The 23,654-nt window shown below is 46.7% G+C and overlaps 1 protein-coding gene across 1 annotated transcript in view; it reads right to left on the bottom strand.

The window, feature by feature from the left end:
• The window catches only part of Cpxm2 (carboxypeptidase X, M14 family member 2), a 109,896-nt gene that overhangs the window by 49,081 nt on the left and 37,161 nt on the right, over positions 1-23,654 (bottom strand). The window contains exon 4 of the mRNA XM_047554543.1: positions 18,666-18,805. Within this exon, the coding sequence (XP_047410499.1) occupies positions 18,666-18,805 (140 nt within the window). The remainder of the gene's footprint in view (positions 1-18,665; positions 18,806-23,654) is intronic.

Raw genomic sequence — 23,654 nt, forward strand, 5'->3', positions numbered from 1 at the left:
AGCTCTGGGGCTCAGGAATGCAGCAGGGAAGACCTAGTCTCGGCCTTTGTCTTTTCTCATATGCCTTCTTCTCTTTCCTTGAAAGAGGGACTACTACTACTTTCTAATAATTCAAATAGAAATCCAGTCCCATGTGCTTCCACAGGCAGGACCCTACTTCCTCTAAGAACGAGCCATGGCGTCGTGAAGGATCATCCACAGCACATGTTCAGATGGGGTGAACACATTCCTTCTCTTCGCCCAGGGGTCCTTCACTTAATCACACTGGCAGAGTCCCTCTTGCCATGTAAGGTCACCTATCACAGATTCTGGGATTGGGACGGGCTAGTCTTGTGGGAGGACATCTTCTACCTTAGGACCTTCACTATGATTCTGGCTTCACCCTTGGGCCCTCCAGAACCCCTTTTCTCCTGACCCAGCCATGAGGGTCCAGGCCTGTCCTGCCAGCCCAGTCACAACAGGACAATACTCTGGTTCCCCAATTTCAGTCAATAAATAAGAACCTTAGGTCTTCGCCAGAAAACCACAGCCAGAGAAAACTACATCACTCCACCCCCAACCACCACTCGGCTCCCTCCTAAAGTATCACTAGAGTTCAATGAAAAAAAGAAAATTCCGTCCCATCTGACAACTCATGACTGACTTCGCAACCCACTTACTGTAATTAAAATTCCTCGCTATTTCTCTAGACACCTGGCTCCTTCTACAGGGGCAGAAGCTGTGTTCCTGGAAGAGGTGATCCACTCTTCACCCAGAGGCAGTCCAACTGGCAGAACTGATGGGACATAGTGTCGGCCACTGCAGACTCTGGAAACTCTTGCAGTTCCAGCCCAGCTCCCTGGGTTCTCTGGGCACTCGGCAATCATGCAGGTGTAGCCCACGGCACTGGGGAATGCCCTGGGCTATGTGCCCTTTGGGAAGAGAATGTTTCTGCCCCCAGGGGACATTTGCAGGGTCTGGGGCCATTTCTGATTGCTACAACTATGTGGCTGAATAGGACTACCACTGGGTGGGGAGCATCACCTGGATAGAGACCAAGGATGCTGCTAAATGTCCCAAAACACACAGGAACAATCACCACAGCAAAGGATTACCCACCCCAAAGTGCCAACAGTGCTGAGGTTGAGACACCCGATTCTCAACCCTTCAAATAACAAGATGGGTATTCTCCACTGGGTTTGCACAAAACTGTTTTGAGGGAAGGGGAAGGTCACCTGCAATTTATCAGTGTGGAAACTAAGGTACAGCATTGTCAGGGACTATGGCACTTTAACTACCAGAGTGGACATCAGATAATGCAGACTTCTTCAACACGCTCCTGTTGATTTGCCTAAAAGAACAGGAATGACTCGGAACTAGGTATGTGACCAGTGAAGAAGATGCCAATGAGACCAGTTTTTCAGAATATGGCTCAGCTACCTGGCAGACACATGCAATGAACAGCTGTTCAGTGAACAGAAACTGGTTCTTCCAAAATATTTGAAGACAATATATTTTCAAATGTTTGGACGCCCCTGCACAAGGCAAACCTGTTCCTCTCTTACCTTTGGCCTGTCTTTGCAAACAGCCTGGCAAGCAGCTCAGATCTGGCTCATATTACCCTAGAAGCCACTATATTGACTCATGTTATGGTTTGGATATAAGGTGTCCCCCAAAGTTCATGTGTGAGACAATGCAAGAAGGTTTGGAGGAGAAATGATTAGGTTATGAGAGACTTAACTCAATCTGTGAATTAATCACCCAGTGGGATTGAGTGGTAACTAAAAGCAGGGGGTGTGTGGCTAGAGGTGGGGCATTGGGGTGGTGTGGCTTTGTATCTGGCAGGTGAAGTCTCTCTGTCTGCTTTCTGATCATCACGTGAGCTGCTTCCCTCTGCCACACTCCTCCACCATGCTGTTCAGCCTCACCTGGAGCCCTGAGGAATGGAGCCGGCTGTTTATGGACTGAGACCTCTGAATCCTGAGCCCACAAATAAACTTTTCCTCTCTACAGTTGTGGTGGTCGCATCTTTTGGTCACAGCAGTGAAAAAGGTGACTAAAACAACTCATGACCAATGTTTGTCAAAACCAGGGACAGGGAGTGGGCCAGGCACTGGGCAGTGACCCTGGGCACAGGGAGTTTACAGGCTACTGGGGAAGCAGAAGTTGCATAATTAATCATGCAATTAATTATTGAACTGCCATTGTGATATTGTTCAAAGGAGAAACCCACAAGGCTTGTAAATAGAGGCAGGGGCTGCCTTCGTCCAGGGCTGCCTTCGTCCAGGGCTGGCTGGGGAAGGCGCTCCCGGAGAGGCAGTACTGAAACGCAAAGAGCAAGCAGGAGTGACTAGGTGAGGACTGGTTCCATTTTAAGACATGAAGAAAAAAAAACTAATGATGTTTAAAAGGTAAATAATAATAATTCTATAAAAGGCAGGAGAAAATAGAGCAGAGGTTAATATTAAGAACAATAACACAATATACATAGAATTTCCTAGAACTGAAAAGTACGAGTTCCTGTATTTCAAGGTCACATCCAGCGCCAACGATAATAAAGTACAATATTGTGTGGGTTTTAGCAGAAGGGATATAAAAATAATTCTAAAAACTTCACAGAGGAAGAATAATTCTTAGGTTCTTAGTAAGTATGTGTCCTCAGACAACTACATCGTTAACACTGAAGATAAAGAAGCAATGGAAAAATGCTTCGACTTTAAGAGGTAACTGCATATCTTTCTGGCATAATGAAAATGTTCTGAAATTGATCGCGTGATGATTGCACAATCTTGTGAATATGCTAAAAACCACTAAATCATGCCCTTTAAGTGGGTGACAGTAGGGTATGGAATTATACTTTAGTGAAGCTGCTAAAAGTTCTTAGGGAAACTGTTTCCAAAGTACCAATCAAGGGTGAGACCAACAAAATCACATTTTCACTCGAGGAACCCAAAATATTACCTCCAATGCTCTATTTCTAGAAGATTCATAGAACCAAAATAAAGGGGACCACGGAGAGATGAGAGATCTAAGAAACAGAGTGTAACTCAGGAAAGTGGGAGAGAGATCCCAGGGAAAGAGGAAGGGCAAGGGCTCATGGCTGCCCAGGAACCACACAAGCTCAGAGGCCGGCAGGGCCCAGGAGGCCCCAGGAGGGACTGCAAGAGTGATGTGATGGCCCATAGGTGGTCAGCCACCTGTGCGTGGCTCCTCCCACACCACAGGAGACTCTCGAGTCAATCAGAAAACTTTGGAATGAATTAGTGAGAGGAACCAAGAAAACCATTTAAAAAGTTATTACCTGCAGTAAAAGAAAAAACAAACTAATGATATTTAATAGGTAAATAATAATGATTCTCTAAAAGGAGAAAAAATGAGTTATAGTACAACATGCGACCTGGCTGTAAATAATAAATATCCCAATGATGACCGTGACATAAGAACTGAGTGCTGATTTTCACAAAAGTTTTAATGTAGGTCCTTTGGAAGGATGGGATGAGAGAGAGGGAGAATATGAGAAGGTGCTGGATACAGGTCCATAGGAGACTTCAGTCCTCACCTTTCATAGCAGAGTGTCAGCGGACAACTGATTTAAAAGATTAAGAAAGAGCACTGACAGCATTTTATTTAGAAATGTGGGGATTAAGAAAAAATAAAACAGAATAAGGGTTTGCAGCAGCTTCCCCAGAGATCTGGAAAAGGGACAGAGGGGCATGAGAAGGAACTGCTATTCATAATTGTCATTAGTGATATTGGATTTTTTAAAACTGCAAAATAATTTTTAATTAAAAGATAAACCCACATTTTTCTCATTTCTGCTTCACTCCTCTGACACTTTTTCAATTCTTCCACTCATTTCAAGGTCTTTTTCTTCCAACGCATGCAAGAATTGAGGCCAATTTATATGTGTTACAAATTCAAAGCAGGACTAAAAAACGGAATTTCTTCCTTCCTTGTAAGAGCTCACATTTTACTAGCTACTGAGAGGTCATCAGTGGAACTTTATGAGAACAACTGGAAGCGCGCGGCCTCTCTCCCCGCTGGGCGCCCAGGCCCTGAAGCGCTGCCCATGGCCTACTCTGCTGGCTGCAGGAATGTTATACTTTAGATGAACTGCAAAGAAAAACTCGAGAACAGAAGGTATTTTAAAAGAATAAAAGCAAAGGCTTCTGTGAAACTTAGCAAAGAGTTTACTAGCAAAAACACTAGGAAAACCACGGGTTCCATTGCTCCTTCAACCTGGATGGAAGCTAGCACCTTACGAAAGAGAGATCATGGTAGAAATAGGAAGCTTCCTAGCAGGCACGAAAGACGGAATCAAGTGAGCAACATGCAGACCCTGAGAGCTGCCTGCCCTTGAGCCTGGCTGCAGAGCTGGAGGGAGCCGTACCCCTGCTGCGGACGGCTGCTATGCTGGAGGGCCTCCTGCGAAGGCCAGCACGGGACTCAGATGTGCTCCGGCCCACACTAACCAGGCCACTCTGGCAGGTGTAGCTCCTTGTACCAAGCGGACAGATCCTAACTTCCAGAGGTGTTGGGGGGGAAAGATGACCAGCACTTGCCATGATGGTGGCTCAGGACAGGCTAACTGTTCTCATCATGACCATTCTGTAATGAAACATGCCGTCTTCCAGCATCTTCCAGCCCTGCGTGGCAGGAAGCAAGGACTCAGGTATTCAACTGACAGCTGCTTCTCCAGGACCAGAGGGAGGAACCCGGCCAATGCAGAACGGGCACCTGAAGGAAGCAGGTCTTCTCCTGGCTGAGCCTCCTTTTCCTTCAAGTCAAAATTAACAGACAAGGTTTGGAAATTTCTAATGCGATGGCTGAAGGTGTACCAGAAATTCTAAGACCAGAAGTTTTGGGGTAGAGGATGGTGAGGGGAAAGTTCTCATCTTCTAGACCTTGATGACCTCTGTGACTTGATGACTTGGGATGGACTTCATAAAACTGGGATGCCCCTGGCTAGATGTCACAGGCCTCTCACACCACAGCTCCACCAGACACACAGTGTGCACACACTCCACAGAGGAGCGAGAGAAACAATGCCAGCAAAATGCCAGAGTTGTCTTGGTCCACACACTGGGGCTTCCCCATGTGCTAATCTTTGTACCACCAAGTTCCAGCAGCCAAATGGGAGACGGGCTGACTGGGTTGCATACAGCAGGCCTCAGAGGAAGTACATGACCCCCATTCTCTCTGCCTTTTCCTCTCCACTCAGTTTGGCCAAATGCTCCTCTCAGAAGTACTCCCTGCACAGTTATTTACATCTTCGTGCAAAAGAAACAAAAACAAGGTAAGAAACCAACAGGCCTTCACCTCACAGCACTTCGCCAAGTCAGCAGCTGCCCCTTCACCTCTGCTTGTGATGACGCATCCATCTGTCCTGGTCCCTATAAGCAAAAGGCAGCAGCTGAACCCTTTGGAACTACCTTCACCTTGGTTGGAAGTGGGGTCCAGTTGGTGCTGGCACAGAGGTGGGGCACCTCATTAGCTACGTGGGTATTTGCACGAGGATTCTTGTTGGGTTTAGTGGTGTTCTGGCACCACGTTGCTTGGGTTTTGTAAGGTCTGTTCAAATAGGCTCCCTGACGTTCAGTGCACAGTGTGAGGTTTTCACAATGGTGTGTCACTGTGCAGGTGGCTTTTCTCTGGCGAGTGTAAGGTTTCCTTACACTCTTCAGCAGCATCTGATGTGAACATCCTCAGGGACAGTCACTTGCACCACCTGCTTCATGGATTGCTAGTAATCAGGGCCACCAGAGTGCAAATCCAAACCCCTACTGGATGCTGACTATGCAGCAGACAGGGTTCCGACTACTTTCCTTGCTTTATTCCATTTAAAGAACACTACAAGGCCTACAATGTTGCTCCCACTTTACAGATCAGGCCACTGAAGCACATGAAACCAAGTAATCACATGGAGTTCCTCAAAAGCCTTCCCCACTCAATTCTTGTGACTCTCCAGGGACAGAGAAGATGCCACCTGGCAAGATTATTGTTATTATTATTATTATCTCCTCTGCAAGATGATGCTGAGCACAGAAAGTTTAAGAGAAGTTCCTAATACGGTCAGAGGTAGAAGGGGTCTCGATTGTTATTAACACACTATTAACAGTGGAAGAAGGGAAGGGCAGCTTAGAAATATTAAAGCTGATAAATTAAGTAGTGGAGACAGGAAAATTTAACGACGCAAAGGTAAACAGTAAGAAAGGCCATTCATCAGCTAAAATGGGAGGGGGAGGGGATGGGATATGAAGAATGACATCAATTTAATCACTGTTCACAGGGGGTTAAAAGTATCTGAAGAAATATTGCAGTAGCAGCGTTCTGTAAAGTTAGAGTCATAACTTCATGGCTATAAAATTAGAAACACATAACACATAAATTGTAACCTTAATTATCAGAGCAAACACAATCCTATTGTTATGCACAAGAACACACAAAGTGATTTAGAAAAGTTCAACCAGGGTGTGGAGGAAGCAGAAATCAGCAAAGGTGAGAAGGCCAAGGAGGCCATCAGAAAACCTGAAGGTTGGGCTGGGGATGTAGCTCAGTTGGTAGAGTGCTTGCCTCACAAGCACAAGGCCCTGGGTTCAATCCCCAGCCCTGTAAGGGGGAGGGGGGGGGGATCTGAAGGTAGAATCCAGAAAGGAAGAAAGAAAACAGTATCAAACCAGACCCAGAAAGGGGCTGTGTGATCCAAAGACAGAGCTCACCAGGCACCCAGGGCCCTGGACACGGTGCACGAGGTACAGAGCCAACCTTAATGGAAAGTTACAGGGAGAACGAGGGAGAGAAACTCCCCAGGCTGTGGAGTGTAAATGTGTGGAAGAGACAAAGTAGCAAAGGAGGCGAACCCAATTATTGCCCAGAAAGTTTTGTGATCTGAAAACAAAAATAGTCTTTCCTTTCAACATTCATAAGGCAGTTGCAAAAACTGTTCCTGTTTTAGGTCGCAGAAGAAACTTCCAAAACATCGAGAAAAGAGACATAACATCCTCTGAGACAATGAGGAATGTATACAATTAAAAATCCCAAAACCTCCTGCCCCAGGAAATGCAGAGCAAGCTCTTGATCTTTGACTAAAGAGAAATCCAAAATTAAAATTAGGGAACATTTGTAAGTCACTGATTCATGAGAACCAACAGGGTAGACTAAAGTGGGCTTCAGCAATCTCACTACTTTACACACATCTGTGCGGAAGGGGAGAGAAAAGCAAGTGAATGACACACTCAACTCAGGAAGCTACTAGAACAAGTAAATAAAGAATACAAAAGGAGGAAATTAATTTTTTAAGAAAGAATTTAATGAAATTAAGAACAGAAAAAAGCAAAATAAATAATTTCGAGAAATGTTTGTCCTTCAAGAAAGAGGAAAACATGATACAATAGATAAACCATTAAGTCAACCAATCAAGAAAAAAATAGAGAAGCAAAATAACTAAAATAAAAATAATAAAGGAAAAAGCACAAATACCTGAAATTAAAATAATCAAGACAAAGTAATTACTGATGAGAAAAAATATAAAAAATCTCTAAGAGACAATTTTGTTAAATCAAAAACCCACTTGAAAATACAAATTTACTGGGACAATAGAATCTGTCAAAGTTGACCACAGAAGAGATTGAAAATCTAAATGGTTTTAAGTTATGGTGGTGCACACCTATAAACCCAGCAGCTCAGGAGGCTGAGGCAGGAGGATTGAGTTCAAAGCCAGCCTCAACAACTTAGGGAGGCCCTGAGCAACTTAGCAAGGCCCTGAGCAATTTAGTGAGATCCTATCTCTAAATAAAAATATAAAAAGAGCTGGGGATGTGGCTCAGTGGTTAAATGCCTCTGGGTCAATCCCTGATACACACACAAAAAAAAAAAAAAAAAAAAAAAAACCAGGATGGAAGAGAGTTCCCACAGGCCCACTGAAATCTCACACCTGCATGTATTCAGAGCATAGAAAACAAAGGAACCTTCCCTTGTGGGGTAGATTTAATATCACAAACCAACAAAGACTGCCCACAAGAAAGAATCCTTTATCCTAATGTTATATATGAACACAGAAGCAGACATCCTAATATAAAATGGGAGTAAATAATAATATTTACTTTAAAAAATGAAGTACTTAGATGTGAATCCAACAATACACATACAGGGCTAATGTGCTCAACATGATAAAACTCTGAGGCAAGAAATCCAAGATTTAAATAAATAAATAAAATACCCTGTGTGCTCAGTTTCAAGAAGTAACACAGAAAAAAGGTCAATTCTCTCTAAATTGACAGACAGGTTAATGCAATTCTTCCAAAAATCCCAGTAAGAGTTTTTGTTTTGTTTTGTTGTTTTTTTTCAGATACAAACAAGATTATTCAAAAATCGATGCAGAAAGGTAAAGGATCTGGAGTAGCTAAAACAATTTTGAAAAAGAATAAAGTTGGAGAAATTAGTCTACTGAATTTAAGACCGTATGTAGCTCAGTCATCAAGACCATGTGTACCTGGGTTTGATTCCCAGCATCACAAAAAAGAAAGAAGAGAAAAAAGACTGAGTGGTTTGTGGAAGGGACAGACACACATCTGGGGAGCAGAAGAATCCAAAGGGAATGAACTCAAATGTGGTTAAGTGACTGTCAGCAAAGGCACAGGCCACTGAGTGGGGGCAGAGTCCTTCTGTGTGGACTTCCTAAGTGTGACATGAACCTGGAGAGACTGATGATGTCAACCATGCAAAAACTCAAAACTTCTGTGCAGCAAGTTACCGGATGCAAAGGGACAAGAGAGGGGATTAGCAGGGGAAGAGAAGTAGCTGAAATCCCAAAGAACTAATTTTGGGGGGACACAAGGTAAGATCTGAGACACCGCCAGAGGGCCACCACACTGGAGTCCCACAGCCTCATCTCACAAGGAAGAGGTCACCCCACATCTGTGCAAGCAGCCACCATCACCTCCAACCATCACCACAGGCGCATCACCGACATGGCCAACGGGCAAAGCCGTCAAGCACAGGTGGAGCAGGCTTGCCTGGAAATCCAAACTCTGAAACTCAGAGCACCAACATTTGTGACCTCACAAATGGAAATCACAAATGGAAGCCCCCCACCTAAGCTCGCGTGATGGGTCACGGTCAAAACACAAGCATCTAAAAATTTATGAGATTGTCTTCCAGTTGTGTGCTCAAGGGGCAGATGAGACAAATGGATTTCATGTTTAGACCTGAGTCCCATTACCAAGACAGCTCATCATGTCTGTACAAATACTCAAAAAACAAACAAACAAAAAATCCAAAACACTTCTGGTCCCAAGCACAGATAAGGGGCACTTGGTCTGCCACAAAATCACCACCAGCCCTCGGCCCGGGTGGTGACAGCACTGGGCGTTGCCCACTTTCACACAGAAGCAGGGGAAGCTAGGCCAAGTCCCCCTCGGTTAGAAGGAGGGGGCATCCCAGGCTCTCACCTTAGCAGGCCAGCTCGCTGTTGGAACCGGGAGGAAGCTGGCGGCTCCCTCTCCCATCCATCACCCCAACAAGGCGCCGTTCCAGCAGCCTGGCAGGCTCCAGTCTTGCTGAAGGCCAAGTTATAACTTTGGACAGAAATACTGATCCCAAGAGGTCCAGACCCGCCTTTAGCAGCTTCTGGAGATGACATGTAAAAAGGAAAGTCCTATCTTTCATCTACAGTAAGCAGAGGCAAGAACACAGTGTACTCATTGCGCCTGTCTGTCCATCTGTCTGTCTCTCCCCACTCTTACCCTCTCCCCCTTCTCTGCTGGAACAACACTTGACAGCTAAATAGTTCTGCCACATCTTCAGGACAGCCAAATGCTGGACACTGTGTGAAACATCAGCTCACTGATTTATTGGATTTTTCTCTTTGGGCTAGTTACCATGGCTTTCCGAGACAGCAGGAGGGAATGCCATAAATGTAGAAATGGTATCTATTTTCCATTACCTCCAGTAAAAACGTCTACCAGGGAAACAAGAGGGGAAATGCCACTTTTGGAGCCAGGGTGCAATAAATCTGGGTGAACGGTAAAGCACTAAGACCCACTATAGAGAATGGAAAGTAAGAAGGCATGTAAACCCCCACCCCAATCTGGAAAAGGCACCTGGGGGGCCAGGAGGAAAGGAACCAAAGAAAGGCCCATCTGAACGCTACAGAACAGAGCAGAGGGCTGGCCCTCATCCTGCTCGCCTGGCAGGCACTGCCCCCGGCCAGAGAGTGCCAAGGTGGCGCGGCCTGCTCGAAGAGCCCGGGGCTGGGCTGGACTTGCAATGTCCACGGGGCTGAGCTGGCACTTTGCATTTGTAGGCATGCTGGTTTTCTACTCTGCTGCAGACTTATGGTTTAAGTAGCACAAATCTGTCCCCTCACAGTTCTGGGGGTTAGAGCCCTAGCATCAAGGTGTCAGCAGAGCTGCATTTGTTCTGGAGGCCATAGGGAGAATCTGTTTCCTTGTCACCGCCCCTTCCTCCGTCTTCCAAGCCAGCAGCAGGGAAGGTCATTTCTCTGGCTTTCCCTTCTGCCTCCCTCTGCATTTAAAGGCCCTCAGGATTACATGGGGCTCATCTGTATGGTCCAGGATCCCCCCTGTGTAGGTCAGCCGGTCAGCAGCCTCCTCATGCCCCTTGACTGCAAACCTGTATAGTCACAGGTTCCAGGAATCAGGACACTGACAGCGTGGGGAGGGGTCTTGCCCTGCTGACTGCACTTCCCTTCCTCTGCAAAAATCACATTCTTTGACGGCACCCGTGTGAAGGATTCACATCCTCATGTTTCCTTCAACCTAAGAGTTAATTTTTTTTTCTTCTGACTTTAAAAGAAATTAAATATTTCATGAGCTCCTGAAGGTCTCATGGCCTCAGGCACCATAACTGCTGCTCAAGGGCCCCAGCCTCAGATGCACTCAGATGAAGTCCACGCAGTCCCGGCACCGGCCTCCACATTTGCTCAGCCTGTGGCAGGAGAGCAGACCCTGAGTGCTAGCTGAGAGGTGGGGAGGGGGAGGGACCAGAGGACGAGGATTTTCACTGTGGCAAAGCAGGTTAGAATATGTTACTTAGGCTTTCTAACCCTTGGTTTTCTCATCCATACAATGGGGACAGAAAAGGCCCTCCCTGGCAGGTTGCAGGGGTCTCTATGGAAGGTAGCACAGGCAATGAGCCCAGCAGCCCTGGTCAGAGCCAGTGTGTCTTTATTTAAAGAAATTTCCCATCCACCAATGTGTTTCAAAGAAATGCAGATGTGTGGTAGGATATTTTCACACAATGTCAGACTCAGCTTCTCGGTGGTCACATGATACAGTTCTAAAGTCTCCTAGGAGAGGCGCTGGCCACACTGGCGGACCCTCCTAGGGATGCCTGGGGAGGGGCTCCAGGCTGAGCTGCTGGGCAAGGAGCAGCGCCAGCTCATGGTCTCAGGCCTCCCATCCGCCGCCCCTCCAGCAGAGCACAAGGCAGTTCCTCTCAGCCCAGGAAGGTGAGAAGACTTCCTGGGCCACCCACCTTCCTGGGGCTGCTGGCAGCTGCCTTCTAATTAAGGTCACTGAGAACAGAGGACACGCACTTCAGGTTGGCTGGAGAGAAGAAAGAAGGACATTGGGGTGTGAACGGGACTCTCCTCCAGTGGGAGGGAGTCTTAAGAAAATCACAGCAGCAGCAGCAGGGCACTCGCTGTGTGCCAAGGAAGGACGACCTAAGCCAGGTGACATGAATTCACTTGCTCAGTCCCCGTGACACGAAGCAAATAGCATTGTTACTATCCTGTGTTACAAATGAAGAAACTGAGGCACAGAAAGGTCAGAAACCTGTCCCAGGACATGCAGCTCAGTAGGTCTGGAATCTGTCTCAGTCTGGGCTCTAACTTCAGGGGAGCCCTGGTCAACAGAGAGCCAAGGATCAGAGCTGCCTCCCAACAGGGAATAGTTGCTTCCTCTCCTCCCCATCAGGGACGGATTATGGGTTGGCTGGCATCTCGAGGAGGGAGGGTCAGCAGGGGCTGCTGATGCAGACCTGCTCTGGGCAGGTTGCTAATCTAGCGCTAGAGATTTGGAGGAAAACGAGTCACCTGCTCCTCAGGAGTAGCACCAATGCAGATGCAAATCAAATGGCCTAATAGAGGCAGAGGACTCAGAGCAACTGAGAGTGGGTTTTAGGACGTGGTCAAGGAAAGCTCCTGGGTGCAGAGAGGGTGAGTCCTCAGGCAGACAGCAAGGCCACCCAGAGACCCCCAGCAGGAGCATGCTTGGTGCATATGGGGAAGGAAAAGGAGGCTTCTGGCTCCATGTGCAATGAGCAAAGGAAGCGAGGCCACACAGGGCCTGTGGCCAAGCCCAAGCTGACCAGAGAGGTGGCTTCTGCAAGGAGGCCTCCCCATCAAGAAAAAGAAGAAAGAAAAGGCAGGGGCACCCAGCAACCCTCCAGAGGGCCTCCCGGGGAATCCAAAGGCGGGGTGCCCAGAAACTATCCAGAGGCTTTTCCAGGGAATCAGGCTGGGGCACAAAGCCCCTGAATAAAGCAGGGTGAACCAGGCCACCCAGGAACGAGCTCTGCGATTGTTTCCACTTCACGCCTGGTATCATCGCAGAGCTCGCTCCTCAGAATCCACGAGGGAGCCATGGACGCCACTTGAGAGAGGACTATTTGATTTCAAGTAACTATCTCCGCACAGCTGAAATTCAACACAAGATCAAGAAATGGCTGCGTGCCTGACCTTGTCACTGAACTTGAAGATTTTTCGTTAAAATCCATTTCCTGACAAACTGCCATTCAGAGCGACAGTTCCTCATGAGGCTACAGAGGAGTTTGGAAACACCCCTCTCCCCAGCCCCCACAGGTGCCAAACTCTTCATCTCGCTGTTCAGGGAGGAGACGCAGGTGACAGTTGTGCAAACACGCCCCCTCTCCCAGGAAGACACTGAGCCTCCCGCTGAGCCCTGCTTCCTGAGCTCCCGCCCTGGCTCTGGAGCCCCTTCTCCCTGCACCTTGGCACCCAGACCCAGCCTGGAGGTTGACCCAGAAGCAAAGGCCGGGATGGGTCCTCAGGAGCAGAACCAGGATACAGGTGAGCGCTGCTCAGGGTGGAAGTGGTGTTTGGGGAGATCCCTGTCGGTCCCCGGCCTGGGCCAACGTCCTCCAGCTGCCCATCTGCCTCAGCCTCTTGTCACCCTCTCTTTTCCTTCTGCTACAGCCCCACTGTCCGTTCGCAGCCCCCTCAGCTCTCTGCAGGGTGAACCAGGCCACCCAGGAACAAGCTCTGCCGCTGTTTCCACTTCAGGCATCATCCCAGAGCTCGCTGGTCCAGCCTCCCCACAGAGCCTCCCAGCAGGGCAAGCATGGAACAGCAACCCTGCAGCCTCCAGGACCCAGATGTCCTTTCCGGCCTTCTGCTCACTCCGTAAGCCACTGGCACCCTGACTCTGATCATCACCTCACTGCCTCATGGAGTCTTCAAATTGGTGTCCGTCCTCCGAATTCGAGCCTCCATCATGTCTTAAGTCCTATCTCTCCCGGGGGGTTCCGCGAACCTGACTCCTGGCTCCAACTCCTGCACCCCATCCCTCCCCTCCCAATCCAGGTCATGTTCTAAAGCACCTCAGTGCCTTCCTCCCCTGCAACTGCCATCAAGTTGGACCCCTGAGGGCATGAACCACCAAGAGAGCCCAGGACAAGGACAAGTCTAGTACACTCTCTAGAACCCGCTGAGCCTCTCTGCAATGAAGGAACTCCCTGTGCTTTTCCTTGACATGGATCTTACTCTCCTACATCTCCACTCCCTAAACCTGCCCCTCTCTGAGGACCCACCTCTGCCTTCTCTAGGACTGTAAAACCCCAGGCCCTGGGCCCCCTCGCACTTGCTTCCCTGCCTGGACTGCCTCAGGGAACCAGGACCCCCCCCCCACCCAGGGCAAGTCCTCCACTGTGGGGCGTCAGCCTCTGGGCCTCTCCTACACCTGCACCATCATGGACCCCACTCGGTTCCAGGCCCACGTCTGCTCTCAACCCGACACACCCTCCAGGCTGTGGATGGCGGTCTCACTGGGGAAGGCAACTTGCCTTTCCTGACCGTCGTCCTTCTGACTTGGGTACCTCAGCTTTCTCAAAGAAGCCTCTCTCAGAGTCTCTGCTGAGTGTTCCCCTTCAAACGGCACCAGATTCCTGGGGCTCCGCCAAGTCTTGCCTCCTCGTATTCTTGGGCACAAAGCCTGGCTCCTGGCAGGGGCTCCCTGTCCTCCCTAACCAGCCCAACTACTTCTTACAAATTCAGCAATTAGCCAGCCTTCCTCGGCCTCTGCCGTACAAACCCACGGCATGCTTGCTAGACGGTGAGATTGTTCTGCCTATTAAACAGTTAAAATGGAAAGCATTTGGCTATTTTAAGTTGCCTTTATTTATTCCAAGTTCTTAGAAGCATCTACACACCTCAAGCAGATTAATTAACTTTTCAATCATCTCCCTGGTTATAACTGTACCTCTCATACACTTAATAAACTTTCTGTCATTGGGGAAATAAAAGATTGGCTTTTATTAGTATACTAACATTTCACTCAAGTGCAATGCAGTGGAAGGATAATTTATATTGGTGAAAAATATAAATTATTCAATGTCATTAAAACAATTGCATTTTATTGCTTTCAAGTAGAATTAATGATTTGAAAAATATTAAAACTGAAATTGTATACTAGTCAACTTGGCCATGAATTGGCTGGTCATAGGACTATGGTGGCCAAGACTCAAAACCTCGCTGCATCCCTGACTAAGGGTCTGGTGGCAGCTCCTGTCTGTCTCAAGTCATTGGCACCAACAGGGGCTGAACTGGAAGCTCCCTGCAGACAAGACCGCTTTGTGCTCACACTGTAGCCCTGATGCTTAGTACAGAGCGCTCAATAGACATCACATGAATTAATTCATAAACACATAAAGAGGATTTCTGGAAGAAATATTATGGGTGTTCACTTAAAAATACCAACCATGAAAGTCCTATAAGTGAAAAGGATCACCAATATTTTTACATATATGTTGGAACTCTATTTGTAAAGTGCTTCTGTATATGAATGACCAGCAAGAAACCATTTCAAACAGCCACATCCATTGAGGAAATGCCAAAGGGCCAGCAACCCCTTTCCTTTCCATGTCTAAGAATATTACCGATCAAAATGCAGCACTCTTTGAGAATGGAGTCTGTTCTGCACACTTATCTAGAAAAATAAAACTCAAATCCCAACTCTGGTACTGCTTGCCTTGGTTTGAATCCCACCACTGCCCAGGCTTGCAGAACTGGGATGTGGCACGGGGTATCTGGTGGCGTGGCCGCGATTTTCACCTGCACGGAGGCCTCTCAGCTGTCTGGTATGCTTTCATACAGACGCCAGCATGGATCTGTCTTTCAGAGGTGTTCCTGTGGCAAGGAGAGAGGAGGACCAGGCAGGCAACACTCCACCACCCAGAGATCCACCCAGAGCAGCCTCACCTATCTGTAGTTTCTAAATATTTCCAAGAAAGATCTTATTTGAGAAAAGGATCTGTGGCTAAAAATAAAACTGGAAATCCACTGTTGTATATAAACCCAGAGAGGTGTTCAGGGAAGAACCTACCATACACTGAGTGCTTACGTGCTGGGTAATTTTAAAACGCTGTAATTCCATCTAACTCTCATCACATCTTGATGAGATAAACAATGATCATCCCTTTTTAGAGAACAGAAAACTGAGGCTTGGAGAAGGGAAACCTCATAACCAGCAAGAGCCATGATATGATTCCAAATCTGTGAGTTCTGTAGACCAGCCATCTCTCAAGTCTCCCTCATCCTTCTCTTTGAGTCCCCTGCTTCTGCCCCCTTACCTCTGAAGCCTGATCTCAGTCATTCACAGTCACGGGTCAACCCATTACCATTCAGTGTGAATGAACCTTCGTGAATTCACTTCATGCTGCCATTCATGCATTAGAGTCATTTATAGAGCACCTAATAGATGCCTGGGACCAGAGAGGGTCCCACGGATGCAGAAAATCACGTACAGCCACTGCCATCAAGGGACTCACTGCCCAGTGGGGAAAGAAACAGACACCAATGACCAGGAACATTAACACTGATGCTATCTGCTGGCAGCAGTGTGGGGACAGGACTTGGGGTGACAGAAAGAGGAACGACTGCTTCCTTTTCACTATCAGTATTTAGTGGTATCTATTATTGACCGGCTTTCTGGTCCTGCTGGAATAGTCCTGTTGCCTCTGGCATTATTCACGCTCCTGGGAGAAAACAGCTGGGTGCCACCATGTCCCTTGACTACTCACTCAGTCCACGCTGGAAGCACTGCTATTCCATGAGGTAAGACATGCTGGGATGCAGCAGACTCCTTCTTTCCATGATCCCTGAAGGATAATTCAACTTGAAATACATTTAGACGCTTTAAAAACTCTAACTCTGAAAAGAAATTCTATGCCTTGCCGTCCCCTTGGATGTTTATGTTCTGGCTAAACCAAAGAAAGATAACGTCCCACCACCTGCCTTGCCTGCCCCAGGGCCCCTGTGCGTCCAGTTGAAATGGAACATGAGCACTATCCCTACCCTGCCCTTATTTTCTAATCCAATAACCCGACCACTGGATCTCCAGTGACAGTGGCCAGACAGGTTAATATCCATTCACGAAAGTGAAAATCCCTGTCTTGTCCCTGCGGAGAATCTCAAACCAGACTTTCTTTCCAAATTTCCATTTTCCCTGAGCAATCCAACTTCAGTGACCCCTCCCCCCTCAAAGACTCTTGCCTTTCAGAATCTGAACGGTAAAAGTAATGACCCTGGCAATAAGCCACCAAGGAGAGCAAAATCCAAGCTGCAGGACAAAAGCTGGCACACAGCACCTACTCAAGGAGCCGCCAAAAGCAGAGCGAAGGAGAAGCGTCCACAAGGCAACACAGATATGCCACCAAATGCTGTCCAAACACACCGATGATTCCAGCTCTGGAAACTGGTTTGAAGGAGATAATTCAAACAGAGAAAAAGTATGGAAATGCTCTTTGCAATATGATACGCGACAGCAGAAAATTGGGACGGTGATCAAGGACAGGCTGAGTAAATTACAGGCCATTAACAATGATCATTATGAATCCCGAGTCACAGCCTGAAAGATGTTGCCGAGATATTCAGTTAAAAATAACACAATTGGAGATGCAATACGATGGCCACATGTAAAAAAATCTGTTTACATGACAGTGGGATCCGGGATAATGCTTTAAAATGCTGCTCAATGCTACCATATCATCTGTAAAATAAAAAGAAATCAAGAGGAAAACAGGTGGTGAGTCATTGCCTGACAATTGCCTCTGTGTGATAGAAGGGCCCCTTTGCAGGGACAATGACAGGTGGTTAAGTGTGACTATAGAGACCAGGTTCAGCTCTTTTGTCCTGGTTTATTTATTAATGTTGACCTCTCCAGAAGTTAATCTCGCCCGCAAGTTACGGCCTGATCTCCTGTGGCTGCCAAAAGGTAGTGAGTAAATACCGCAGGATGTCAAGAAACAGAGCTGGAGAGTTCAGCAGGCACGTGTGAGGGAGGGGCTGCTGCCAGAGCTAGAGGGTGCGCATCTGTGTCCTCGACATCAGAACAGGCAGCACTCTCACTTAAATTCTGGAAGTGTGTAAGTCCTGTTGGCCCTTCCAAAGCCAGGCACGCCCAAGTCCCTGCAGGCCTCTGTCCACGGGGCTGCCACTGAACTCCTACAGTGGCAGCTGTGCCCCCACCTCCACAGCTAGCCCAGGGCTGGGTGGAAGGGGAGGGTAGATTGTCTCACATGTGTTTGTCATAAAATATGCATGACATAAAACGTACCATCTTAACCATTTATAAGTGTGGAATCCATGGCACTAAGTACCTTCCCAGTGATTGGCAACTGCTGCCATTTCGCCCTCCCCACGTGACACACTGTACACTTGGCCCCCCACCCCCCACTTCCCAGCCCCTGGCAGTCACCATTGCACTTCTGTTGCCTCGCATCCTACCATGCTGGGTCCTCGTGTGAGTGGAACTGTACGCTCCCTGTTCTTTTGTGACTCATTAATCACTTTTAGCATCACGTCCCTGAGGTCCATCCACATGCAGCATGTGTCTGAATTTCCTTCCTCTAAGCTGAACGCAGCTCCACTGCAGGGACGTATCGGGGGATGGAGGGCTTCCAGGGCTGCAGACGCTTCTCTTGGGATTACCATCAGGTCACGCTTGCACTGCCCCCGCCTTGACCCCAAGTTCAATTCTGAGAAACGGCCTCGCATCTCACTTGGGCCTCACACCAGGTCACGCTCACTGGTACTATTGCTCGAGTATTCCTTCACTTGTAAGCTGTCAAGGCTTCTAGTCCTTCTTCTCAGAGTCTGGATGGTTCATATCCTGCATCCTAGGACAAGCATGTCCAGAGTTCTCACCTGGGGCTGTGCTTGTTCACCTGTCTGGATGCCAAGATCATGCCATGGATCCAAGATGGCAGCCACTTGACTATGGCTTTGGACGGTACCTTTGCTGCTCTATCCTACGTTCCAAGTGGATCCTGCTCTCTGTTCCTGTACATGGAAAGGTGTCTTTCTAGAAGATGGACCTCTGCCTTACCCATTGCCCAATATCTCGCTCCAGCTTCCCATCTGTCCAAACCCTTCAACAATGAACTGCAGACACAGAGCCCCAGAAGCACAAGTGCAGGCCACTTACAGCCAGAGTGAGTTCCGTCCCTGCGTGATGACCCCTGTGAATCTGGTCAGGCGCCTGGCGTCCACTTCAATCCACTGATGAAGGTCGTTCCTACCTGCGCACCACGCCCCGTCGTAAAAATCATTTTCATTAATGCCTGCCTGGAAAGAAAAGAGGGTGTGCTTCAGAAAGATCCAGACTGAAGAATATTAAGACACACATTTTCCCAAGACTGAGAGGAGGGAGGGGGCATGGGAGAAAATGAGCACGGGGAGAAGAAGCACAGCTCTTGTGCCCTCGAGTCCTATTCTAAGTCATAAAAGGGAGTTGCTCATATTAATAAGTTGGAAATGTCTCCATGTGCTGTGTCCTCTTCTTGCCCAGTGTGAAAGATGAAATTTAATGAGTTCTCCTATTACTCATTCATCCAACACACAAAAACCATCTCCCACACCCCAGCCCACACACGCCAGGTGCTGGGGAATCAAAGGTGAATCACTCTGTCCCAGAACCTCACCATCCAGGAGGCAGGAAGAGATGAAAACAGATAAGTCAGAACACAGTGGGGCAGGTGTGATTCCAGGAATAGGGACAAAATGCTGTCAAGCGTTAAGGCTAGCACGCTGAATCTCAGGAGACCACACAGGAAGCCTCAGGGAGCAGGGTACTTGAGCTGGGTGCTGAGCTGGGGGCTGAGAGTGCTTAACTAGTGAATATCTGTCTGGTAGTGACTGACTTATTTGACGTGTTCAGTACCAGTTACTATTATTACCAAAAATTCTTTGGCTCTGACTTTCCAAGGTGGTGAAGTTTCCCTACATTATCACTATTTGAAGAGATGAGACCTGGACCAATAAATAAATAAATTTATAAAGGACACTTAGGACACAGGAAGTATCCAGGTTTACTAAGACGCTTTCTGCACTGATCCTGTTTCTCCTTGGCCATTTCTCAAGGACATTACGAAATGAGAAGTCTGGATGGTAGAAGGACAGGCCAGCTCATCCTCCCGACCTCAATTCCAAGTCTCTACATGGCCTGACTTTCAATGGCAGCAGAAATGTGCAGCTCACTGTACAGTGACAACAGACTAAGATGGCCAAGGGTTCCCCGCAGCTCACGTGAGCCTTGTATCAGGACCACCCGCAGTCTGTGCAGTCCCAGGCCACCCTGAAGCCAATCTCAAAGAACTGAGGGCCAATGCTAGAATACAAACAGATCCTGGCACCTTCCATGAGGGTGAGCGTAAGAAGCCATCAGTCAACAGAAACCCACCCCCTCCATAACTAGATGGCCTCAGAGACGTCCGGGAGGACCCGGAAGTGCTGCAGCTTCTGCCTTCGAGAACCATCAGAGGAAGGCCACTCTCATCACGTGCCTGTCACCAATTCTTCTGTGTGCTTTGTGACGCGTTAATTCCTAGGAAGCGGTGGTGCCTCTACTCAGCAAAGCATCTCAGTTCCCAGCCCGTCAGCCAGCAAGGAGGCCTGGAATCTAGCCGGAGGGCTGTAATTAGTCCACCGCTTCCTTTCTGCATCGGGAGGCAATTACCCTCCTAATGACAGAGATTTGTAACACATTAATGACCTACAATATCACAACTCGTCTCCTCTCACGAAGCCCTAATATGCACTTACTGTTTGTTGTGACTCCCCTGTCCTCGTCCACCACAGGCAAGATTGCAGCTTAGAATGGTCCCCGTTCATTTAGTAAAGCAGACCTTCACTATGCCTCCACCGTACATCAAGTCCCAGCCCAGGCAACAGGGGCATAAAGATGAGAAACGTGTGCGGTCCTGTCCTCTGGTGCTCAGGATTGGCAGATGAAGTAGTCTACCATAGTGCAATCTTAAAATCAGCCATCACCAGGAACAGGGTCTCTGAGGTCCCACCACCTGGTCAGTCATGAATCCTAACTTAGCCACTTAAATGCTGTATAAACTCAGGCCACTGACCCCAAATTATGCCTAGGTTTCCCCCTCTGTCCGTGTGGAAGCCATGATCATTTTTCCCTGAGGATGTTTGTTGTGCTTACAACAGGGTCCGGCACATAGGGTGGATTCACAGTTTGTACTCCATAAACATTACTTATGGAAATATTTAAGGCAATGGAAACTCACTTAGCACTGGTAAAATGTGGAAATGTGGATGGCTTATGAATTTTTTCAAGTTTCACAAAATTACAGGGAATTGTGCAACTCATTCCAGTTAACTTCTGCCATTATTTTCTACAACTTCAAACACACAGAACAGAAGTATACAAAACTTGAAGAAAAAGGAGACCCATAACCTTAAAGTCCTCACAGGAGTCCAATGCCACCCCCCTGGGGTGTTTGGAAACATCTGAAATCATTTTTGTCTGTCACTATGGGGAATGGGGGTGGTCCCTGCATCTACTGGGTAGAAGCCAGAGATGCTTGTTGAACATTCTACAGTCACATCCTACAGTGCACAGGAAAACTGGCATAGTGATGAACAGCCTGGCCTAAATATCAGTGAGGCCAAGGTTGTATAATCCCAGCCTAAGGCAAAGTCAGCCAGCACAGAGCTGACCCGCGGCTTGAGATGTTTACCCTACGGAATCCCAGAAGTCTAGAGGAGCTATCCTCAAGCTATTAAACCAACATCTACTGACCAGGATTTGCAATTAAATTTAAGGTCTCTGGTTTGCCAGCCGGGAGATTTTGCTTCTGCTGCCAATCTCAGTTCGTCCTGAACACACCAGTCAATTAAATGTAGTACAGTGTCAGAGGAATGGTGAGCCATGCCTGAAGATGACTCACTGGAAGATGACAGCCACCTCTGCAAAATCAATTACTGAATTTAAAGGACAAGCACCTGGGAGAATTCAGTGGAAGAGGACGTACCAGCCCCAGAGATGTCACCAAATTGTACCACAGTGCCACATGCAATATTTATAAGATGCCTCTGAGAAACCAGGAAGAAAGCACATTCGCCCTTTCTAGTTAATAATACAGAGAAATACCTGAAAATTTTAGGAGAAATTTTAATTGAAAGTTGTTGAAATAAAAGGTTTGATGCCTTAAAGGATAAGCTCATCTTGAAAATGTTGCTAGCACCGTGTGATTCATTCCACTACAGTAGCAAATCAACTGAGGAGTAATGTAATTTTCTCAAGGCAACTAAGTCATGTGCATCATTTCTTTACCTTAAAGAATGAATGCACCCCAAAGAGTCCATTTTATGTAAGATAAATATGGCAATTACTAATACCATAACCAAGAGAAAACCTGATATTATCTATTTAAAAATCAATCAAATTGAATTTCTCTGGTTCAAGAGGATAGAGGAAACATCTTATTTTTTTCTGTGTTCTTTTCTCAAGTGTCCTCCCAAAGAAAAGAAGATACAGAAGTAGAATCTCAAACTCTGATAAAAAAAAATAGAAGGCATTTATGAGTCCTAAATTACACTGCGTGACTATCTGAAATCACACAGAAGATCCTGGATGACTCCAGAAGAGAAGGAAATGTAAACCTCAGAGGAAATGTAAACCACAGAGAAGCAAGCCACCTAAACCTAGAAAAGCTCAGAACTTGCATTTCAAGGTGTCTTAGAAGGTGATCTGGGACTGTAAAAGGGGATTGCTTTCTAATGCATATAAGAACAATTAGAGCCCCACATCCTTACTCTCACTCCACAAAGAATCTAAATTTTTTTCCTAATAAAAAGCAAACAACAGAAGCTCTGGACTTGGGTGTACTAGGCACAGAGGAGGGCAGGGAGTCTCTGAAGGTCTCAGTGGTTTCAGTATATTGACAGCAAAATGCACCAGCTCCCTCCCCCCATTCAGCTGGAGAACACTATGCAGCCAAGTTTATAACAGGAAAAAATTAATGAAAATGTGAGAGAAGGTAGATGAAAACTTCAAAGAAACTATACTTCGTGTCTCCAGAAAGAACATCTTGCCTGCATAAAATAAAAATAGAAAGAAAAAGCAATGAACAAGAAAGAGCTCTTGGAAATTAAGAATGTAAAGGCTAAATATTTTAAACAGTTGGTCAAAAGCTAGAAAGAGAAAATTGGAAAAATCTCAAAAAAATAAACACAAAAATAGACAATAGGATAAAAGTACAGAAAGCAGAGGAAAAAAATCAAGAATCTTAGAGGGGAAAAATGTGCCAAATAAAAACTGTAAGATTATTTCCCATATCTGAAAGGTTTAAGTCTCAAAAATGCTAACAAAAGAGTATAGCACACCATTCTGATGTCAAAACATCAGAAATAAAGGGAAAATTCTAAAAGCTACCAAAGAAACAAGTAATAAAGCAAATACATGTAAAACTAAAGAAGAATAAAGATGGTACCAGAAGTCTCAACAGCAGCATCTGAAGCTGCAAGATTGGAGAGACCATGCCTTCAAATTTTTGAATTCTCAGAAAGATTTTTCACCCTAGAATTTTATGTTCAACCAAACTATCAATCATGATGGTAAAATAGATTCACGGATCCTTAAAACTTTCTCTCTCCTGCACCATTTCCATGAAGCTACTCAAGGATGCACTCCAGAGAAATAAGGCAGAACAGGAAAGAAGAATCAACGGGATCCAGAAGTAAAGAGCTCCAAACTAGGACAGTTCTCAGAAGGATGGTGAAGGACGTCCCAAGGCAAGAGCTATCTATGCAGAAGACGCAGCAAGCAACCAGAATGCAGCAGGCAAGGGCTCCTGGAAGGATGTCTACAGAAACATGAAAGATAAAAGCAGGACTAAAACTACCCAACATGCTTGGTCTTACAGAAAATTATATTGAAGGGTGTTTTACAGACCCAGTCATGTCATAGGATATGGGGAGGAGATCTTTTAAAAATCAGGGTGATCCTAGAAACACATAATATCAATAAATATGAAATAAATTTTCTAGGCTCAAAGGTGTAATACTTCTTGGTTCAGTAAAGAGTTGTATTTATACAGTTATAATAATGAAAATCTTAAATGTGAATCTACCCAAATACTGAGACACGATGTAACTGGAAGTGTTAAAGAGGGGC

The sequence above is a fragment of the Sciurus carolinensis genome, chromosome 5 (assembly GCF_902686445.1).
Source record: "Sciurus carolinensis chromosome 5, mSciCar1.2, whole genome shotgun sequence".
NCBI lineage: Eukaryota > Metazoa > Chordata > Mammalia > Rodentia > Sciuridae > Sciurus > Sciurus carolinensis.